Here is a 23,811-nt window from a genome sequence, read left to right on the forward strand (position 1 = left end):
CCTCCTTGAAAGCAAAGCACCTATACCAATTGTTTGAAATTTTTCTGTAAGGAAGAATCAATCTTTCTTTTCTTTTCTTTTCCTTCCTTCCTTCCTTCCTTCCTTCCTTCCTTCCTTCCTTCCTTCCTTCCTCCCTCCCTCCCTCCCTCCCTCCCTTCCTTCCTTCATAATTTGTTGCATCCATGGATATTTATTTTATATTGTGGGTTATAATCCAATGCTACTTTAATTGTTCCAGATTTAGCCCCTGGGAAGCCGTTCTGCTGGCTCTTGCGTCAGTTTGCCGCACACGCGTGTGTGTGTATGTGCGTGTGGGTGTCTCTTCTGAGGGTCTCCTCCTTACTTTCTGTCACTACCACGCTGGTTTTTGTAACACGGCTTCTAGGCAGTCAGCCTGAACATGTTGACAAGACCTTCACATACACCAGCATCAAAGAGCTTTAAAAGGTTAGAGGACCACTGAGGTTGTTAACTCAACGCCCTCCCATGACAGAGGAGAAAACTGAGAGTGAGGCTGAACACCGTACTGAGGTCACACAGCTTTTTCATAATAAAGCCGTTATAGAAATCCCTGCTTTCTATGGCTCAAGCTCGTTTCCTTTCTCTCACTTATTCAAGTTTCTTTGGTTGCCCATGTGTGAATGCCCAGTCTACAATGAAGAAATTCCGTCCATCACTAAATTTCCCCAAGTGACCAACTGACCTCAGTAAAACTGCACACAGAATAGGGTTTTAAAAAATGTGCTTACGCCACCTTCAGATAATCTGGGAAGATGGCACTCTTTATCCTACCCCCAGTCAAATTCTCCTCAGAATCTCTCACCCGCCTGAGGTGGCATAACCCTAATCAGAGCTCAGCAGTGAGCAGTATTTCAGGCCCTTCTGTTCTAAACAGTCTTTTTAGAAAAATGCTATCATTTCCCACTGTCCAGGCCTCACCGCCAAACCTGAGGTCTGGGGAACAGCGTGGATGGCAAGAGGCTTGGGAAGTGCCCATTAACAGGGACAGAACAGCATGAAGTGGGGGAAGAACAGTCTCAACAAACAGCACTGGAACAACGGACATCCATGAGCAGAAAAAAAAAATGATGGACCCCAACCTCACACCATCCTCAAAAATGCACTCAGAATGCATCTCAGATTTAAATGAAAGAGCTAAAACTTAAACTCTTAGAAGAAGAGTAAGTTACCATGACCTTGGTTTAGGCAATGGTTTCTTGGACATGACACAAATAAAAAATATATACTGGGTCCAGAACAAATAACACCTCTTTTCAATTATAAAACCTTTTCTTACAAAATCATAAGCATGTAATTTGGTAACATGTCATCACACTCAAGCCCACCGTACGACATTTTAGGTGAGATGTTCAAATTAAAACTATAAATTATTATACCAATATTATGACCCGACCAACCACACTCAGGCAGGCGTTACTCTGCCAGACCCTGCACGTGACTGGCCATCAAAAAAATGTAAAATGTCTGTGTTTCTGAGAACAGCATCAAGAAAATAAAAAGCCACAGAACAAAAGAAAATCTTTACAAATTAAATGTGCTAAGAGACTGGTATCAAGAATATACATGAAAAACTATTATAACTCAATAATAGAAAGAACTCAATTTTTAAAAAAGGGCAGAGGATCTGAACAGACACTTCTCCAATAAAGATATATAAAGAGCCGAAAGCACATGAAGAGATGCTTATTATCATGAGCCTTCAGGGAAATGCAAATCAAAACCACAATGAAATACTATTTCACACCCAGTAGGATGGCTATCATTAAAAAGATAGTATCGAAGCCCTGGCTGGTGTAGCTCAGTGGATTGAGCGCGGGCCTGCCAACCAGACAGTTGCGGTTAGATTCCCAGTCAGGGCACATGCCTGGGTTGCAGGCCAGTTCCCTGCAGGCCAGTTCCCAGCAGGGGATGCACAAAAGGCAACCATACATTGATGTTTCTCTCCGTCTCTCCTCCCCTTCCCCTCTAAAGATAAATAAATAAAATATTTAAAAAAAAAAAGATAGTATCGAGTACTGGAGAGAATGTGAAAATATTGGAACCCTCATGCATTGCTGGTGGGAATGTAAAATGGTGCAGCCACTTTGAAATTCAGTTTGGCAATTCCTCACAATTAATCATAGAGTTACCACATGGCCAGAGAGTCTACACCTAGGTTCATACCCTGAATAAATGAAAACACCTGTCCACACAGAAACTGGTACACTTCATATACTCTGAAACTATATTCAGCGACTGTAGCATATTGGAGACTCTTTTCAAGAAAGACTATCTTAAAGATTTTTCTTCCCACATAGCGTACCTGACAGCACTATTTGGGTACCTATGCCCAGATCGATTCCATCCAGGCAGAATGCATGACCTCTAACTCCAGACCTGCTTGTTAAGAGAAATAAAGAAGCCAGTAAAGGCAAGATTCTCAGTAACAGCAATATCTACAAAACTAACCACAGCTCCAATCATCCAGCCCCATGGAAACACCTTAAAAATGCCTTTAAAAAGCATAAAATAAACTGAACAAAACGAAAATCTGAGTATATAGATTTATTTGGTAAAAACCAATGATACATATTATTACCAGAATCAGAAAACCAAACCAACCCCTTAAAATCCCTAAAAACACTCGTGTGTCAGCAGGGGGGCAGAAAGCATTCTAACGCAGTGTGCCAGCCCTGGCCAAATGTTCCCAGTATCATTTTTGTCCAGGAAAACAACAATAAATCAATTCTCCTATTTCATAACATTCTTTTTTGGCTCAGCTCACCTGAAAATAAGTAATGTCCCCTTAAGGCAAAATAAACTAAGGAGCTCAATAAACTCAAGAAGAAAAATTTGTCCTTTGAAACCCACTCACCATCTTAGAGAAATGCATCCCCCAGGAAGAAGCCATCCTGAATATGAATTTGCAAACACTCAACCCCCAAATCACACATACAATAGAGTTTGATCTCAGTTTTTTTCTAACTACTATGCAATTAGAGTTTAGTATGATTGCACTGGTAGAAAGGTTTCTAGGTCTGCTTGTCCACTACGAAGCTTTCCTTCCGTAAAACCCGGGCCCCTACCAGCCAACAGCTGAAGTCGGGTGGGGAAAATGGAGTCAAAGAAGGGCATCACCTCCACAGTATTTCAAGTCGGGCTCCTAGGGCCAGACCTACAACTGCTGTGCCATCAGCACAGAGTTCTAGAGCACATCCTCCGAGGGGAACACTACAAAACAAGGGCAGAGTCCAAACGGCCTGTCCCTCAGGCAAGTGCCCACTGCATCCAACCAAAATTGGTGCCGGAGCCCAACCTCTATGTTGGGCCAAACACCTCTCCCTGGATGTCCCAAGAGCCCTTCAGACTCAACACAGACTCAATATTGAAAACACCGCCAGTCCTCAGCCCACTCAACACTCTACCAAGACCTGGACCCCCTCTGGATTTCTCAACACCTCTAATATCCACTCCGTCACTTGGTGTAAATATCTGAAGGTCACTCTTGACAGCCTGTTCTTACCCATTCAGTTGAACCACAGCTGTGAGCTGGCAACTCATTTAAAGACTTAGATGGCAGACGTGAGGCAGAGGAGTGGGCAGACTTCCCCGAGAGGGAGAATCAACCAGACTTAGGATACGAATTGTTCACTTCTTCCAGGAGAGCACAGTGTCCATCTGGCTTTCCAACCCTCTGTTTCTCTCTTCTTCACTGACAGTTATCACCTCCCTCTTCCTTCCCCTCCACTACTTTTCCTTTTACACTTTGCAATGATGCTGTTCTTATTTCCACAGACAGAAACAGAGTCATGGGACCCTAAAGTTTGGTTCACATTTTTCTGACAGGTAGGTAACTTAATACCAGAATGGTGGTGAAGCTTGACTTGAGCCAAATTCCTCAGCTATGTCTGCAAGGGATGAAGTACCAGCACAGCTGAACCTAACCCTGCCCTGGAGCATCAGGAGGCAGCTGATTCAACGTCACCTCCCAGGCCTGTCGCCACCCAGGCTGTCATAAGGAGCTTGGGCCCTGGTCCTGACTCACACTCACTTTTGATTCCAGTGCCCTGACTCAGTTCCTACGCCGGCCTGGTTTGCCCACTTGCCTTGGCCAGCTCTTTCTTTTTCTGGAAGGAGAATGATAGGCCGTTAGGAGAGCTCAGCAAGGCTGAGGCACCAGAAGAGAAAGCAGGTAGTTAAACCCTATTAAATTACTGTCCAGTGGGCTGTGCTGCTGCCAGTAAAGAATACAGGGACGTTCTATACGTACTCACCTAAAAAGATGCTCTAAATATATGGTGAGAGAGGAAAAGTATGTCAAAAGTATGGTCCAAAATATGTTTCCTGTCTTATAGTTAAAACAGAAAAATTTCACAAAATCACAATTTGAATGGGAAAAAAACTCTCAGCGGCTACTAATATCATAATTCACATATCGCGGACCACTTACTTTTTAGCACATAAGTAGAGATGGATTTGTAAAGCACTAAAAAAGATGAATTTTCATTTTGTAAATGATATAACTAATGCTGAGAGTGCTTAAATGACTAGTAACAATCTTTCTACTGCTCACGGGGGAAAATCATTTCTTTTTATCTCTGAGATTGAATTGTATTTGCTATTTTAAAAATCCTTTTCTAGTAAAATATACATTCTTTTCAAAAACCTGCTGAATATATACCAAGATAAAGTAAATCCTTAGCCATAAAAGAAACCTCAACAAATCTAAAATAATAAGAATGTATTCTCTGACCACAATAGAATCAAACTAGAAACACATAAAAGAAAAATCTCCAAAACTTTAAAAATTAAACAATACACTTCTACATAATCCATGGGTCAAAAGAGGAATCCTGAAGGAAATTTAAAAAAGAATAAATTGACCTGAATAAAAATTACAATACAACATATCAAAATTTGTGAGACATGGCTAAGTAGTGCTGAGGGAAATTTATAGTACTATTTACTTTAGAAAAGAGCAAAAGCCTGAATTCATTCATCTAAGCTGCCACCTCAATAACCTGGAAAAGGAACAGCCTTCCTTACACATGCAAAGCAAGCAGAAGGAAATAGTAAAGACCACAGCAGAAATCAATGAAAGTGAAAACACAAGAACAACTGAAAAAAATCAATGAAGCAAAAAATTGATTCAAAAAATTTTTAGATTTAAAAAAATTTTTTCAAAAGCTGATTATTTTAAAAGATCCATAAGACTGACAAAACTCTGGCAAAACTGAAGGAAAAGAAAATCCAAAATGCCAACGACCGCTATGAGGAATGAAACAGGAATGTACTGCAGACCCTGCGAGCATCGGAAGCACAGGCAATGCTGCGGACAGCCCAGCGACACAGGGCAGTTCTTCCAAAAGCACAAACTCCCACAACTCACCCACCGTGAAAGAGACGGTTTGAAAACTCCCTTAACTACTCAGGAAATTGAATTCACAATGTTAAAGCTCACAAAACGAAGTGTCCAGGCCTGTATAGTTTCACTGGAGAATTCTACTAACTGTTTAAAGAATAAATATCAATCCTACACACTGCCTTCCAGAAAATAGAAGAGGAAGAAATATTTCTCAATTCACTTAATGAGGGCCATATTATCAAACATATTACCAAAAAAAGAAGATCAATATCTCTCATAAATGTAGGCATAAAAATTCTTAACAACATATTAGTAAGTAGAATTCAGCAATATCTAAAAAGAGTTATGTACTATGAGCCAGTAGAGTTTGTTTCATGAATGCAAGAGGCTGCTGGTTCAATGTTTGAAATTCAGAAGGAAAAAAAAATCACGTGATTACATCAATATATACAGAAAAAGCACTTGATAAAATTCAACACCTGTTTAAAAAAAAACACCCTCCCAGAAAACTATGATTAGAAGGGAACATCTTCAACTTAATAAAGAGCACCAACAGAAGGTCTACAACTAACATTATATTTAACAGTAAAAGACTGAATGCTTTCCCCCTGAGATCAGGAACAAGGCAAAGATGCCCATTCTCACCATTCACACCCAACACAGTACTGGGAGTTCTGGCTAGCATAATAAGGCAGGATTAAGAATATAGAGACATACAGATCAAACATGAAAAAATAAAACTATCCCAATTTGCAGATGACATAATTGACTGTGAAGAAAATCCCAAGGAATCTACCAAAAATAATTATTTTAGAACTAATAACATGCTATATTGGCTTATCTGATGATCAGATAGTGTTTATCAAGGAATGATTTGGAGGAAATAATACAAAATCCCCCAAGACACACCAGAGAGAGTGACTTTCAAGAGGAAGGGAGATGGCCCCCTCGCCAGCTGGTCAGAGCAACAAGGCCTTGACCCACAGGGTGCACAGTCCTGGGAAGCAGAGTGTGTCCATCTCCCCTTCAGAAGTTTATATAAATTCTTTACTAGACCATGCATTTTTAAATGAATATTAGTTTCATTCTCAAGGATGGGCCCTGAGTCTCTTAAATTATTCTTTTGATGTCTTTCCAGTGGTATCTCTCCCAACTCCTACCCCAAAGACCAGAAGAGTCTTACTGAGCTATGGTCCTGTTTCCCACAGACAAATAAATGGCACTTGTAACTCTTTTTACGGCATTAAATTCAATGCATATTTTCATGTCATGCTCAATGCTATTGACAGACAATCCCCTAAAACAGGAGGCAGAAAGAATGCCCATCTCAGGTAATAAAAGGTTCATTTATACTCTTAGTTTCTCGCACTTCACATTTTATTTAAAGAGTCATTTATTTAGTAACCATGTATTTCTAATGTTGCAATAAAACCAACAATGGCTGCAGTTTATCTAGGATAACCGTGTGTCAATACCCTCTGAAGCAAAAAACCCGTCTGGCGTAACTCAAGGCTCACGGCTCACCCTCCCTCTCTGCTGCCCCCACTTGTGCCTCTCAGGAGCACCTTCACTCCCTCTCCCCTCTAGACCTTTGGCTCAAAGTCCCAACTCCTCTGTCTTTTGGTGCTTCCAGCTTCCCCACTTCCATCCATGCCCCTTCCACACTCTTCTTTTCTCCTCCTGCCTCCACTGCACCTCACCATGCCCACCACATTCCGACTGCTAATGTCCCTCTCGCCTGTTTTGAATGCTGATTTTTGAGGTGTCTGAGAACCAGTTCCAGTCCCCAGCCCTCTCCCTTCCAGCCCCTGCACTTCTTTTTTTCTGGCTTGCTTTGTGTTATGGCTCCACCCTCCACACACTCCCACCTTGAGCCAGCTGCCATTCCCAAAAGCAGAGTATTTACAGAGCATGTATGTGTTGGCTGGACTAAAGTGATGGCCAGTGTAGTGAAAAAAGCAGTAACCAGCAACCCAAAATCTATATGCTAGAATGACCTCTAACCCAGACATTGTACCTTCCTAGAGGGCTGAGGGAAGGAGAGGGGCAGCTAAACTCCTACAGCGCCTCACAGTTCCTCACAGGGGCATGCCTGCTTTCCAACTGCAGAGAGCAAGAGTTCCTAACACACAGCCATCTAGATTCTCCCTAATAAGTAAGCATCTACCTTTGGCTCACCTTTGTTGGCAGTCTACGCTTATCCAATAGTTAACGAGAACTCCAGTCTGGCCTTCTCCATTGCCTGGGGTTGTTTTCATTTCAGTGGAAAAAAAGAACAAACTCTGTAGTGAGTGGGCCCCTCCAATTAAAGTGCCTTCTAAAGCAGCAGTGTTGTTGACTTTATGGGGAAGTTTAATCAGCTTAACCTTCTCTTGCCAGAGGTAAAAGATGCAGAACTGCTCAGGAAAAAGGGCTATGAATTTAAAATTAAAGGGGTGGGGAGGAGGCCTCATGACCACGTTCCATAACCACCAGACCAAATGCTGGGCTGCTGCCTCCCCCACAGGGCTTCCCCATCGGTGTGGCTTTTGTTCTCCGATTCCCAACCTTGTGTAACATTGCTTTCATGAACACCGTGCATACACTAGGTAAATGGTTCTCTACTGCTGGATGAAAATAGCATCAAAGGTGTATGAATGTCTACTGTAAACTTGGAGACAGGATTTATCTCTCAACAAGTTATTTTTGCACCATATTATCCAGTTAAATGCCAGGCCAGGCTTGACTAATTTCTACCAGAGATTTGTCAAGGTCAACATCAGTGACTGCACAGAGGTATAATAAATTATTAACCCTGATTCTCTGCTGGGCCCAAACCGGCCACAGAGTTCACCTCCTGCCAACCACCTTCTCTCCCCAGCTCAGCAGCGGGAAGTTCACAGAACACAGCACAAGCGCTTTCTTCTGCCTTGAAGGGTCCCTAAGACAGACACAGGAAATGGCAGTGAGTTGGACCCACAAGGGACACTGTCCAAAACTGAGAGTACAAGGAAGCCCAGCAGGCAGGTTAGGTGTCTGGCATCCCGAGATCTCAGAAACCAAGTACTGAAGAAGCAGTGGGAATCTTCTCACACAAGGTCACGAACTCAGAGGCACAGAAGAAGAATGCCTGACCAGGCAGAGAGAACTCTGTGGCCTTGGCCTGTGCTGGATCCAAGTTCAGAGTCATATTTATAAACCCAACTGGCTCTAAAGAGCTCTCCAGATGGATGCTACAGGACAACCCCACTGCCTATTTTCCAGAGCTTCTTAATGCCTTGGCTCTTGTTCCAAAGCTGTGAAGAACTCGATGTTTTCCAACTATACTGGCATCTAAGTCTGCCCTGTGCTGTCATTCAGCCAACCCTTCTCCCTGGTGCAGAACAGATGACTTTGGGCTCTTGGACAGCTCAGGGGTGGGAAAGACAAAGCTTGCCCATCTTCCTGTGCCACGTCTGCTCAAAGATGCTCAGGCCCATCTCTAGTGCCACCTCCCGTCTAATTCCAAAAAGTCTTTGAAGCACATCCAGACCCTTTCTCTAACTGTGAGTGGACTCAGAGTTTCCGAACTCCAGACACAGCCAGTATTTCTTCTCTCTGGACCACACACTTGAGAAACATGTGCAGAAATTTAACGAATATGACAAAAAGAAAAAGAAGGGAAGTGTTAAAAGGAGAAATATGCGCACTTGGCCATCCTCTCCCCTCCGTCTGCGAATCCCCAAAGATGAGGCCTATCCATGACTTTGGAATTTCCTAGAAAAGGAGCAGACCTCTCCCACCCATGTCCTCTCTGCCGCTGACAAAACTGTACGGTGTTTGTCACCGTGAAAACTGCTGTAATCAGCCTGCTGAACACGCACCTTGTCCTTCACCTCGTCTCTCATGAAACCACCCTAGTATCGCTGGCGCAGACGAGTTCCGTTCCCTAGTGGTCACTGGGGCGGGAGGAGTTTCCCATCACATCTGCCTCTGACTTGTTCTTACACACATTTCCAGACTCCTAACATGTGCTCACCATGAACGAATGACTTAATCTGCGGCTCAGACCTCCCTAAAACCACCCCTGATCCTTGCAGAAGTCACCTTCTACTCTAATGGTTTCTATCACAAACATCTTTTTTGTCTGCCACCAACAATGTACCTAAATCTACTTATATCTTCAGTACCTCAAATACAGAAAGATCTCAAAAGTATTTGTTGAATGAACAAAGACATGAACACACAAATCTATTAACTGCCCAGGGTAAGACTGTGAAGGATCCAAAAATGAATAAGGAAAATGGCTGCCCCTGAGTATCCAACAAGAACAATCCAAAACATCCCATGTTCCAGCTTATGAACTTCCCTCCTTCTAGAATGTGCTTCCCCACCCCTAGGTCACCTCACTAACTCTCACTGCTCCCAAGACTCAGTCCAAGCCCTGTCCCCTCTTAGGAGCTTTTCCCGGACCACCTACATGAAGCAAAGGCGCCCCTTTTTGCGTGTCTGCTTCACATGCCGTCTGAAAGCCTCTCCGAGCTTGGACACCAGTCACTCAGCGTTCGGATCAGCAGCATCAATGTTCCCGCCTGCCTTAGGACGAGGCAGTGGGAGAGCAGAGCTCCCTGTCCATTTCTGCACGGCGCGTCACGTGCTGACTGAGTGAGCACACGAGCACTACAGGGAAGGCGGAACACAACAAATGCTGTGGGAGGGGCAGGCGGCTCTGAGGGTCTAAGGAGAAAGGACAGCAGCTGCCGGACCACACGAAGAAAAGGGCATCTGAGCTCAGCCCTGATGGACAGGCAGGATTTTCTAAAAGATTTTATTTATTTATTTTTAGACAAAGAGGAAGGGAGGGGAAAAGAGGAGGAGAGAGTCTTCAATGTGACAGAGGGGAACACTGATCGGTCACCTCTCACATGTGCCCAAACTGGAACAAACCCACAGCCCAGGCAAATGTCCCAACCAGGAATCCAACCGGCAACCTCTCGCCTCTCAGGATAACACCCAGCCACCTGAGCCTCGCTGGTCGGGGCAGGATAGGCAGGAGTTTAACTGCCAGAGACCGAAGCATGGGGGTGGTAAAGGACATCACAGATATTGAAATAATAGCTAATATGAGCACGTCAACAGGAAAGAAGGCAGAGGGACCGCAGGGGGCACGGGGCAATGTCCAGGAGGAGGACACGGGACGAGGCTAGAATGTGCACGACCCTGGAGGACAGGTGTTATAGGTATCATTTTCCCAACTGAGAAAAGAGGATTGTGGAATCATAGATGTGGTTTGCCAAAAACACTCAGTCTATTGCTCACCAGCCATGCTTCAGGTCAGACGGCAGCCATTTGTGTAAAAGGAAAGGACTGTACATACACTCACATACATAGGCATGTGCGCGCACACACACACACACGTATATATATACGTGTGTATATATATATATATATACGTGTGTGTGTGTGTGTATATATATATATATATATATATATATATATATATATACACTTGTATACACAGGTCCCAGTTTCACAGCAGCAACACTGGGGGGAGGTTCTGGGGGAATGTCCTGTGCACTGTAAGATGTTTAGCAGCATCCTGGGCCTCCACCCACTGGATGCCACCCCTCACCTCCAGTTGTGACCATGCAGAGTGTCTCCACACATTGCCAGATGTCTCCAGGGTCAGTGGACAGAATCACTCCCAGGGGAGACCCACTGACATAGATTATCTTCCAAAGAATGCACAGGGGGTTGCCGGCATTGAAAGGAGGTGAGAGAATCAGAGTATTTTGGCGACTGATGCACAGAATTGAATTTTTCAAAACTCATGTGTGATATTACTCCACAAAATAAAATAACAGACAGCCCCCACAAAAGGACCTCCCTGCCAATAAGCCATGGAAACAGGCCCCATCTGTCTGCTGCACCACACCAGACTCCAGATTGGAGGGACCCCACAGCAAGGGCTCAGAGGTGGCAAGCATGGGGGGCAGGGCACACATTTCTGTGCAGGGAAGCAAGGAGGAAGCCACGTGTCTTTCATGACCTGGACTTGGAAGTCACACTCCATTTCCTGATGGTCACATGGATCAGCCCTATTCAACATGGGAAGGAACTACAAGGGGCGAGAGTACCAGGGAGCAGGTGACAGGGCCATCTCAGAGGCTGGCTCCCACAAATGCCTATGTATCCTGATTTTGCTCTGACATGGTGGATACTTCTGTTTCCACGCTGCTTCTCATCTAATGGATTCAGAGTTTATGGCATGTTTCATTGTCTGCTTAAAGTAATCCAGCAGATTACTTTAAATTTCCCACCGAGTAGAACTCTACTTAATGATCTTGGCAAGTCTTCAGAAAAATATTCATCAGGGGAGTTCAGAGGACCAGAGAAAATATAACACAGATTGAGTAGAATGTCTGATGATAGAATTAAAGCAGTTTCCCTTTCAGGTGTTGATTCGACTATTTGCAATACGGCAATAACGAGGACTGTCTTTCGCTATTTAAAATAGCCCCTCCCGTTACACTGCCCAGTTCTGTGGGTTGACCATATCCACACCTGGGAATGCATCTGTTTACCAGCCCCAGGGAGCGGCCACCGCTCCTGCCTTACTCCCACTCTTTGACTCTGGGTGGTGTCCCTGGAGGTCTCAGAACATCTATTCCATTTGGTAATTCTCTCAACTTCTACACATTTTTAAAGGTCTTTCCAGCACTGAGGCACTGAGACATAACGGCCTTATCAAATGAGAAACAAATGCAAACGTTCCTCCTGCAGACCTCACCACCAGCACACCAAACTTCTCCTTCAGCCAGGACCCCTACCCACCCTCATCCACTGGCTCAGACACAATTTGCAGATGCAAACAGCCAGCCCTCGGCAAAGAGCAAACCTCACAAACAAAATGAGGCCTTCCACGACCCCCTCTTTCTTTTCTGCCCTCAGCAGAGAGGGGCAGGTCACAACCCTTTAAAAAGGGAGCTAACTGGATTGCTGGAAAGGCCTCAGAGCTCTGCTATCTCCGTCGTGAATGGCAGCATAAACGAACTATCCCAGGGCATTCCCTCTTATTGTAAAGACCAGAGCAGACTCTTTCCCCGCCGGAAGGAATGGGCTCATGTCACCTGCACACACACCCCCTCCCCCCCCACCCCCCACCTCTCTCTCTCTCTGTTTAAAAGTCTTTCATGGCTTCTATCACTCAGGAAAAATAACAAAATCCTTCAGATGCAGGCCTGACTGAGCTGGTCCCTCCTTCCCTCTGTACTTCATCTCACACCACAGTCTCACCAGGCTCCATGCAACGTCAAGAATATACCACGCTCCTTCCTGCCACAGGCTTTTTGCACATGCTGCTCCTTCTGCCTGGAACATTCTGTGAGGTTTTATTTAAATCTAGTAATTTCCTATTCATCCTTCAGATCTCCATCCTCTTCTTCCTCAAGGAAGCTTCCCCTCCCTCCTATTTCAAAGCATTTACCACAACTGAATGAGAATTTATACATGTGATTCACTGAAACATGTCTGTCCTACCCCCTTGGTCCATTTATTCCAAAAACCCAACACAGTGACTGGCAAAGATGAAATTCTCAATAGATATTTGATTAGTTAACTAATGACTATAAGTAAACTAGTTATAGATGGGGGTTCCAAAAACTATCTCAAGAATCCATTCCTAACAACTAGGAGGTGACAGTGACTACTGAGCATCGAATCTCCTGAGTTATTTAAGCCTCGTCCCCGACCCCGGCATTCCTCATGACAGCGGGGATGGCCAGGCACTCCCCTCCCTCCTCCAGCCAGTAAGACTTTCAGACCAGGCTGTTCTCTTGCTTTTCCTGAGGCCAGGACAAGGATTTTTATTTCCTTTTCCACTCAATTCAGTTTCAAGACTTCCTCTTCACACCACGTGTGAATCGGCTGTGACCTTCTGGATCCTCTGGCGCCCTGGGCACCCTGGGCGGCCCTGTTTCCACCCCCTCCCGCTGGAACTGCGGGAAATGTCCTCCTGCTTAACTGTGCACATGAGGCTCGAGGTACTATCATTAGAAGCTGGCAAATGTCCTCCCTACCCATCCCTGGGTGAGGCATCTTCCTACAGCAACTCTCATCAGCTCTTCCTCCTGCACTGAGGTGCTCTCCACGGAACAGCAGCAGCGGCCCTGCTCCCCAGCTTCGCGCGCGCAGGCCCCCAGGAAAGCTCCTTTAGTGCCGTCCTCCCAAGCGGGAAGGGTGCAAGGCCTCCTTGTAAATACTTCATTTTACGAGGTCCTACCCTCCAGAAATCTTAACTGGAACTGGAACCCACTTGATTTTTTTTGAAATCAATGAAATCTACTTTAACTGGTCCCCCAGGCCAACATTCTTTCTTTGTCTTGCCTTTAGACTATTTAAATTTTGTAGCAGTTCTAATTATTAACTCTTAGTTTACTAAAAGGAGTTGGGTACAAAGACAGCAGGTGCAAGGTTTGCTACGTCCAGAAACTCTCAAGAGGTCCTGGGAAAAGGAAGTAGCTTTCTCACTTCTGACTCTTTAAGTACTTCGCTGGGGGAAAGGCACTCGGGTGTCACGTTACACAACTGACGTGCTCTTCCCTTCCTGAACGTTGAAGCATTTCCCCATGTCTTCCTCTGCTCATGCCTCAGCGGCAGCACCTATAACTTTATCGGCATGATATTTGCATGTCTTTCTCCCCACAAGACTGTACAAGAGCCTCACTGCTAGAGACCACACTCAAGCACTTGATGAAAAGTGAACAGTCATGTCTGGGACTCGTACTCTCTTCTGCGGGGAGTGACTCCTGTGGTGCAGCCGGAACACCAGGAGAGAAGTGCGCACGGGTCCTGAGTACGTTCACCCCTGCCCTCTAAGTGGCTGATCGGGAACCCGGCCTGGGATGAGAGTCACCGCCAGAAGCTGGCACATCTAGGGGTTGGAGGGAGGGTTCAAAAGGAACATCCAAGGACATCGCACCTGGCCTCTTACCTACTTTAAATCAAGACAGAATGCAGAAGGGTGATACAATTATTGAAAGATGCATTAAAAGCTGCACTTATTAAAACAGTCATTTGGGGGGCAGTGGGGAATGAGAGAGAAAAAAACAAAAGGAAGGAAACTTTTTCAACCTTGAATCTTTCCCATGTTTCATTTTTCAATAGAAAATTCTGTGCCACCGCAGGCAGCCTGAGTCTGCAGAGATGCGGTGTTTTCCGGTACCTGGCCCGAGGGCAACCACCGCTGCTTCCCCCCTCACAACGGTGGCCATTCGGACTGAGCTGGTGGTCTGAAGCTAAAATGCTGAGGAAGTAAGGATTTCTTTACAGTTTCCCTAGCTGACCTGGCTCCCTCGGAGAAGACAGAAATGAGATTTTACACTGAATTCACCCTGTCTTAGGGGGGCAATTCCACTGATCCTGGGATTAGCACTGATTTGATCCCCTGACCCTCTCCTGACCTGACGCTTTGGAAAAACGCCACTCACGGATTGGCAGGGAAGAAGGAAGAGAAAAAAGTGATGTGGGAAAGGGGCACCCAAGCACACACTCATTTTTATAAGATTAACTGACATTCCCAAAGTGTTGGGTGAAACACAAACGTACAGCCATAATCAGAGTCATTCTGGAGGGACAAAAAAGCTTCAACATGACTAAATGTGAATAAGACTTCTGTAAGGATTATATTATAGAATATAAAATGTGGGTGTGATGCTAGAAATAATTTACACCACGAGAAGCAAAACAAGGTGACAGCACAGAGGCTCCGGGTGCGGCGGCGGAAGGCAGAAATAGGCTGCTGTTAGAAGCCTTCCTGCGAGGGACTCATCTGCTTCTCCTCGGGTCTCTAGGTCTGTGTCCTCCTCTACTTCCAGTCCTAAGCCTGTTTTCTTCTCCCCATCCCACCAAAGTCCCCCAAGGAGTGTCCCCTGACCCCCATGGACTCGGTTACCACCCCGCCCACTAACTGGGCTGCCCTGCCCCTCACTAACCTCCAGCCCCCAGGGGCCCGCTGGAGCCACCCCATTCCCAGCAAGGCCCCCTTCCAGGCTCTGGGAGGCCACACCTTGGGCTCAGCCTGGTCTCTGCTCTCCCTCACCCCGGTCATCGCGCCCCCTGCGGGGCCTCTCCCCTGGCCCTACTACCTTTCCTCAGACCCCACCTGCTCTCCTTCCTCCTCATTCCTTCTAATCATTCTTCTAACCTCTAACCTCTCCTACCTCCAGGTCAGACCACTACAAGGTCATGTCCCTATCAGGTCCCTAACAACCACAACAAAAATATATCAAGTGCTCCCTCACCAATTAAAAACCACTCATCTGTCACAGTACTATGTGATATTCAAATAGTCTTCACAATCTCACTCCACCTCACCTTCTCTATCTTAAATCTTTCTGGGTTGTTCTTTAAAAAAAATAAAATTTTGTTCTGGGGTTTTTGCCCTGCTTGTATGGCTCAGTGGATTGAACAAGGACCTGTGAACCAAAGGATCTCCAGTTCGATTCCCAGTCGCCTGACTGGGTTGTAGCCCAAGTCCCCAGTAGCGGGTGTACAAGAGGCAACCACACATATGTTTCTTTCCCTCTATTTCTCCCTCCCTTCCCCTCTCTCTAAACATAAATAAACCAAATCTTTAAAAATAAATAAATAAAATTTTATTTTATTATATAAAAGTTCAAACATTAGCAAAAGTAGAAGGAATAGTATAATTAACTCTCACTTATCCATCACCCAGCTTTAACACTTTTCAACCCATGGCCAGTCTTGCTTCATCCCTGCCCCCACTCACTTCCTCCCCCGAGTGGGTCATTTCAAAGCAAATTCCAGACAGCCTCTCATTTCGCCCATGAATACCTCAGTAAGTTTATTTAAAAGATAAAGATACTTTAAATGGTAACAATATTACCCCTAAATTTTTTAATATTATTTCTTTACATCAGTAAATATAGAGACAGTATTTAAATCCCCCCAATGATTTCAAATATTTCTATCTTTTTATATACAGCTGGTTTGTTTAACTGTGATCCAAACACAGTCTACAATTTGGATCTAAGCCCTGCCTTTTAAAAGTCTCTTTGAATATGGAGCCACCTTAACTGCTATTGGTCCAAGGGGCTCCAACCCAGACATACATCTCCCTTTCCCAACAACAAGGTGTTGCTCGTACCCAAAATATCTTCAGCCTCCATGCTCATTGGTCCAAACACCACTCACCATTCACAGCCCAACCTAAACCTGCCCCTCCGTGAAACCTTTCCGACAGCCCCCAGCCCCATCCGGAGTACAGCCACCTCCTGTAGCCCTTCGTCTCCACTCGTCTTGGGGCCTTTGCCCCGTCCTGCTCTGTAATCAGCTAGAATGTTACTGATCTCCACTTCCATCTTCTAGAAAGCAGATTTATCTGATTTCTTTATAACCCTCACATAACTCAGCACTTGGCAACTGTTCAGTAAGTAAATTGGTGAATGCTGTGTCTCACACATCTTCATCCTCTCTCCTCGCCCCAAGAATCCATTCGCTGAAGAGATATTTGTTGCTTAACTGCTATACGCTGTGCATTCTAAAAGTGCCTAGTGGTCCAGAAGTCATATTACCCAACACAAATATAAAGTGGCTCCTTTTAATCATCCTCCAAACACCTGCAACTTTTAGATGCAAACATAATCCTTCAAGATCAACATTAACGTTATAACAATGCTCCCAGTAGACAAGATTTGTACATTTTCACGAGCCACTATTTTAATTCATAAATGAGACCCCAAAGGAATATAACTCCTTGGGACTGCTCCTGGGGTTGCCAGGACTTGAAGGGCCTCTCCCTTTTTCTCTATTCATTCCTCTAATCCACACATGTTTTCTGAACACCTATTAAGTGCCAAGCACATTGGGGATGCCTATTGCAAAAATGTAATAGTCCTTAGCATGACAAGGAAGAAAAAAACAAGAACAAAATTTTCAGCAATTCTAGGTCTAGCAATTTTAAGGCCCAAGAGGGAACCAGGGAAGTAAGTTCTTGCAAAAGCTAGAATTTGAACTCAGCTGACTTGGAGAAATCTGAAAACACTAAACAGCCTGCGCTTGTTTTTGGCATAACAGTTGGAGACTGGAACGGGTGGGGATGAAAAAGAGACATAACAGCTATGGACAGACTTCATTACACCGCCCCCGCCCCCGACATGGTCATTCACATCCCCACTGACTGTCTGCTTCTGCATATGGGTTCCAGCCATGGCCACAAACCCAAGCAGAAAGAGGACATTTCCCTTTTAAAACTGGAAAAAGTATAAAAGGATGTAACACAGAAAAAATATATGTGATGGAATAAGGTGTCAAAGTTCTTCACAGCTCTTTCAAAGAATGTTTGATAGCTAGACTCCCCTTTCTAACAGGCCATGAAGGGGCGTGGCCAGACCCACCTGGCTCTGTGGGAGAGGCCCAGTTCGTTCTGCAGCGGGAGGAACCCTCATAAGCACTCATGAATTCCCTGGTGAGCAATCAGTCTGTTCTAAAAGGTGAGGCTACTTGGGTCTGCAAAAACCACTTTTACAGGGTATCCGTTTGGAACACCTGCAAAATGTCCTTAATAGACTTAATGGTTTTCACCAAATGTTCTAGCAATTTAAAGTGCTTAGTGCTCACGCTCAGGCCAGGCTGAAATGTTTTCGTTATTTGACGATAATAAAATAGCACTTTAAGGTTTTTTGGCCCTGGGGCAGTGGCAAAAATTAGAAAAACTGATGACAGAAGGTTGGGCTGCCTCCTAAGACTTACCAAGGAAATAAACTTTGTAACGCAATGTCAGCTTTTAGTAACACTGGTGAGTGGGTGGGCCCTTCCCCCAGGGATGTGAAAGGGTAAAGGCTAGTGCAGATTTAAGAAATGCTCTTCACAGGAAAGGAGAGGGAGGGGGCAGGGGGACATAAGAGGCTAAATGGCAATGGGAAAAAATACAATAAAAAATAATAGCTCTGGCTGGTGTGGCTCAGTGGATTGAGTGCTAGGCCTATGAAACAAAGGGTCGCCAGTTTGATTCCCAGTCAGGGCACATGCCTGGGTGGCAGGCCAGGTCCCCAGAAGGGGGTGCTCGAGAGGCAACCACACACTGATGTTCCTCTCCCTCTCTTTCTCACTTCTTTCCCCTAAATAAGAAATAATAAATAAATAATAAAAATATTTTATTTATTTAAAAAATAAAGTTAAAAAATATATTTAATTCACTCTCTCCCAAGTAGTCAAAATAATAATCACAAAATTCTATTATACAGACTTCCAGCCAAGATGGAAGCATAGGTAGACTCGCTTTACCTTCTCATACAACCATCAGAAAGATAACAACAAATCTAAAAACAAAAAACTAGAACTGTCAGAAAGTCAAACATTATGGAACTCCAACAGTGAAGGATTTAAAGAAGAAATGTTCATCTAGATGGGTAGAAGGAGTGGAGAGGACGTGGCGTGTGCTGGCAGTGGCAAGAGGCAACTACAGAGGTAGAACAAGCGGTTCCACATTCACATGCGGCTGATGAAAACCAGGACGGACAACTGGGAAGCAAGTGATTTCAGCCCCATGACAGACTAAGCAGCTGGGAGAACAAAGCCTCATAACCTCTGGCTGTAAAAACAGTAGGGGCTGGCACAGTGGAAGAAGCTGACGGTCTGTCAGGAGCATCCATTTAAAGAGTCCACAGGGCCCTAGAACAAACCCACCCACTCTGGGAAGCAGCACCAGGGAAGTAGCTAGAAGGGTGTCAGATGCTTACAGGAAGCGGGGGAAGTGACTGGAACTGGGGCGAGAGCCGAGCAAGCAACACTGTTCCCTATCTGAACCTTTACCCAAGAGACAGCGGCACAAAGCAGCTAAGTAGGTTGCACAGCCCTAGCAAATACCTGAGACCACCCCTTACAACATAGTAGGTGCGTCAACAAGGGAAGCCAAAGCAGCTCTACCTAATACACAGAAACACAGGGAGGCTGACAGATTGAGGAGACAAAGAAATATGCACAAATTAACAAACAGACCAAAACTCCAGAAAAAGAACTGAGTAACACAGAGATAGCCAACCTATCAGATGCAGAGTTCAAAACACTGGTGATCAGGATGCTCACAGAAATGACTCAGTACAGATGCAAAATAAAGGAACAAGTGAAGGCTATACAAAGTCAACTAAAGTAAACTATACAAGGAACCAACAGTAAAGCGAAGAATGCCAAGATTCAAATCAACAATTTGGAGTTAAAGGAAGAAATAAACAGTCAACTCTAACAGAAAAAAGAAACAAGAATTCAAAAAATGAGGAGAGGCTTAGGAACCTCTGAGACAACTTTAAACATACCAACATCCAAATCATAGGGGTACCAGAAGGAGAAGAGGAAGAACAAGATATTGAAAAATTATTACTATTATTATTAAATGAAAGAAAACTTCCCCAATATGGTGAATGAAATAGACATACAAGTCCAGGAAGCTCAGAGAGCCCCAAACAAGTTGGACCAAAGAGGGACACACCAAAAGACACATCATAATTAAAATGTCAAAGGTTAAAGATAAAGAGAATCTTAAAAGCAACAAAAGAAGAGAGTACCAAAAAAGGAGTGCCCATAAAACTATCAGCTGGTTTCTCAAAATAAACATCACAGGCAAGAAGGGACTGGCAAGAAGTATACAGAGAGATGAAAAGCAGGGACATACATCCAAGATTGCTCTATCCAGCAAACCTATTGCTTAGAGAGGGAGGGCAGATAAAGTGCTTCCCAGATAAGGTCAAGTTGAAGGAGTTCATCATCACTAAGCCCTTATTACATGAAATGTTAAAGAGACTTATCTAAGAGAAAGAAGATCAAAGCTATAAACAATAAATAAAATGACAACAAACTCACAACTTCAAGAATAGAACCTAAAGAACAAAAACAAACTGGGCAAGCAACTAGAACAGGAACAGAGTCATAGAGATGGAGATCACATGGAGGGTTATCAGCAGGGAGGGGGAGGGGAGAGAATGGAGGAAAAGGTACAGGGAATAAGAAGCAATGCTGGTGGGTACAGAATAGAAAGGGGGTGTTGGGAATGGTATAGGAAGTGGAGAAGCCAAATAACTCATATGTATGACCCATGGGCATGAACTAAGGGGGGGGGGGGACTGCTGGAGGGAATGAGCGTACCAGGCAGAAGGGGGCAAAGGAGGAAAAATGGGATAACTTCAACAGCATAATCAATATACTTATATTGATATTACTTAAAAATAATATATAAAATATTATACTTTAAAATATACTTTAAGAAAGTTCTATTATATAGTACCCACATATAAATAATGTAGCAAAAAGGCAGCATCTGTTCACTAAATCAACATAATTTTTCCATTAAATATGCTCTGGCACATATGTTTAGCAACTACCTTCAGAAGCGAAAGCTAAGGTATAAAAACATATTCATAATCTTCTTTTTTAAAAAGCTACAGGGAAATCAAAAGCAAGTCACAGAAATTCACAGAGTAATGGCAGATTTCCTAAAACACTTCTCACATCATCGTTGGAGAAAATCCAGTGGTAACCACACAACCAGCCTGAGAACCCGGGTAAGAGGGGAACTTGTCCTCCACTTACTCTCACTCATCAGACTTTGCTCAGACATGACTGTATGCTGGGTACTGTGTTAAGCTAAAGCAACAAAGATCACACCTGTCAACCTATAAATGGGTTGTGTTTGGTTCATTCTTTTTTTTTAATGTGATTCTTTTTTTTTTCAATTTGAAGCACTACATAAAAGTTAGGAGATTTCACTTCAACATCCAGCTATCTGGCTTCTCTTTAAAAATTCAGAGATCAAACAACATGGGCCCAAAACAGGCAACTCTGAGCTGTAGCTGGAATTGCTACTGAGCAACTGACCCTACAGCAAAGGACACACTTTCCAGCTTGCCACAGTCCCCACCATGCCCTACTGTAACCCCAGCAACGCTCCCAGAGCTTTACCCATTTTTCTCCCTGTCTGGACCCTGAGGTACCTGAGTCTGCCAATCTCAGCCTAAGGAAAAAAAAAGTGATAAAAATGGCCTTTGTGATGAAGAAGCTCAGAGTCTCATGGAGTCAGCAGACAAAATGACAAATTACAACACAGTATGATTCAAACTAATCATTCCTGGTAGAGGAATGACTAGGGTGCAATAGAAACCACAAGGAAGGTGCGACTGATCCCACCCTAAGGAGTGGAGGCATCTGGGATACCTTCAGAGAAGAGGATGTTAGGAAGGATCTTGGAGGATGAGTAAAAGTTGCTCAGGCAGAAAAGTGGAAGGAAATCATTCCATATAGGTGAAGCCATGAGAGGACTAAAAGAAAATGGAGTTTTCTAGAGACAAGGTTAGAAAGAGAAGGGGCTTCTGTAGCCTGCCACGCTCACAGTTTTGAACTTCAGTCTGGGGCCATGGGGAGGCAGGGGAGTTACCAAAGCAGAAGTTGACATGACCAGATTTGTTCTTTCAGGGAAAGATGCTGGCAGCAGTGCAGAATATGACCCGGGGCAAAGAGCCTAGCTGACAGGCACTGGATGCCAAGGTGAACCCCTTTGTGTTCGCTTCCTTGTGCTCAGAAACCCTACATTCTCTGCCAGTGATGTACACCTTGGCCAGCTCACCTGTGGTTTCTTTCACAGACCGATGTGAGTCAACGCAGTTACCCCTCTTCAACTGACATAATGCAAATGCCGTGAACTCACACACAACTCTGACCTTCAAAAAGGCCAAAACGCAATAGCCTAAGTCTCTACAGATTATCTCGACTGCATACAAGAAAGATATCCTCTTTCACCTCCCACGTTTCCCTTCCCCATTTACAATATCTGGGAGCAACCCCTGTGTGGTACCAGTTTAATCTTTCTTACAGTGAAATTGCTGTAACTGTGCCTGAACACCATCCTCGGCCACCTGCCCTTCGGTGAAGACACCACATTAACTCAAGCTTTGATGCAATGTCTGAAGATAATACAGACATGATGGGCTCCGAGGAGCATCATTTCACTCAGTAGCATACTGGCATGTCCTCCATGAAGCAACAGCACAGAAAGGCTACTAGCAAGGGCACCGGCCTATTGCACACAGGCAAAATGAGGTGGAAATAAAGACATCCCCTGAAAGTAACAAAAATTCAATCTGTTGTGCTTTTCTCCCTCAAATGAAACCTCATCTCAAAAGAATCTAAGATAGGCAAATCAACAATCAGCCTTTTCTTTTTAACTGCCTCAGTTATAATAGCCCCAAACAGACTATTTCCCAGACGTTTTATTGTTATAACAAACAAACCCATCATTCACTTCATGTCATTTGTAATTACCGGGCCATGACTGAAATCCGTGCATCACTATGGAGCCTAGTGAAGGGAGGGCCCCTGAGCTCTGAGCTGCCACTGTAATCCTCACAGAATAAACAAACCATCTCAAGAGTTCTTTCTTCGTCATCGTTGACCTATACATTGATGCATTCACTCTGTTCATCGTGCTCTGCAATTCCTCTTTTTCCCTAAAGATGGCATGATATTTCAAAGCATTTTCTCCTGAAAACATCGCCTTTTCTCTTCTTCAACAGCCCACATGAGGCCCACACCAGAAGACTTCAACATAATGTAGGAGAATCTATTTGTAGGAGCCAAGAATTCAATGAAGAGAAAAGTCATCTTACAGGGTTTGGGCAATTCAGCCAAGCAACCCTCTTGGAACTTTGTCGAGAAAAGAACCCGAAACATCTAACAAAAGGTTTCGCAAGTCAGAAGGAGCCGGCTAGGGCAGGGGTAAAGGATTCCAGAAATCTGGGTCGCTTCTGCAGTCCTGCGCCATCAGCAAAACCACACAAAGCCGCAGGCCGCTGCCCTTTAGGCACATCTGGAGGGGTGCAGGTCTCTGCTCCGCAAGGGGCTGCGGAGCTTCCAGAGCTCATTCGAGGGCCTCTAGATCTCACCTGGTGCAACAGCATTCAAACAATGTCCTAAATAATGTTTAAGTTTTTAGACTTAACACAGTCTACAGCAGCACAGTGGAAGTTATTTTCTGTGAACACGTTCTGTTTCCGTGATGAAACAGAAGACAGCTGGCCGTGCTGTAGGACACGGCTGGCCCTGTTAGCTGTTCCCGAGTCACATCTGCTTGCCCCTCCCGACACTCGCTGTGGGCTGGCCCGCGGTCCGGGGTGGAGGGGGACTCACCTTGGTGGCCTCTTCCACGCTCTCCCTCAGGGCCTGCAGCTCGGCGTCATACTGCTCCTTCAGCTTCTCCATCTCCTGGTCGTGACTGGAAACCTCTTCTTTCAGGGCTCCCTTCAGGGCCGTGAGCTCCCGCTCCCGCTTCCTCAAGAGGTCTTCCTGCTCCTCTTTGGCGATGAGCAGATCTTGAAGGTCCTGCTTTGGCCTGTAGGAGTTCCTGAAGAGAGGAGGCATGAGCAGGGAGGTGAAGATGAACCATCTCTGTCAGGCGGCCCCACTTCTCCCCTCCAGTTCGGCCA

At 44.7% G+C, this 23,811-nt stretch overlaps 1 protein-coding gene across 1 annotated transcript in view; it reads right to left on the reverse strand.

The window, feature by feature from the left end:
- CGNL1 (cingulin like 1) overlaps positions 1–23,811 on the reverse strand; it is a 98,481-nt gene that overhangs the window by 56,733 nt on the left and 17,937 nt on the right. Inside the window, exon 8 of the mRNA XM_053670112.1 lies at positions 23,516–23,717. Coding sequence (XP_053526087.1) covers positions 23,516–23,717 — 202 coding nt within the window. The remainder of the gene's footprint in view (positions 1–23,515; positions 23,718–23,811) is intronic.

The sequence above is a fragment of the Artibeus jamaicensis genome, unplaced genomic scaffold (assembly GCF_021234435.1).
Source record: "Artibeus jamaicensis isolate MK-2021 breed Jamaican fruit bat unplaced genomic scaffold, CSHL_Jam_final contig_548, whole genome shotgun sequence".
Taxonomy (NCBI): domain Eukaryota; kingdom Metazoa; phylum Chordata; class Mammalia; order Chiroptera; family Phyllostomidae; genus Artibeus; species Artibeus jamaicensis.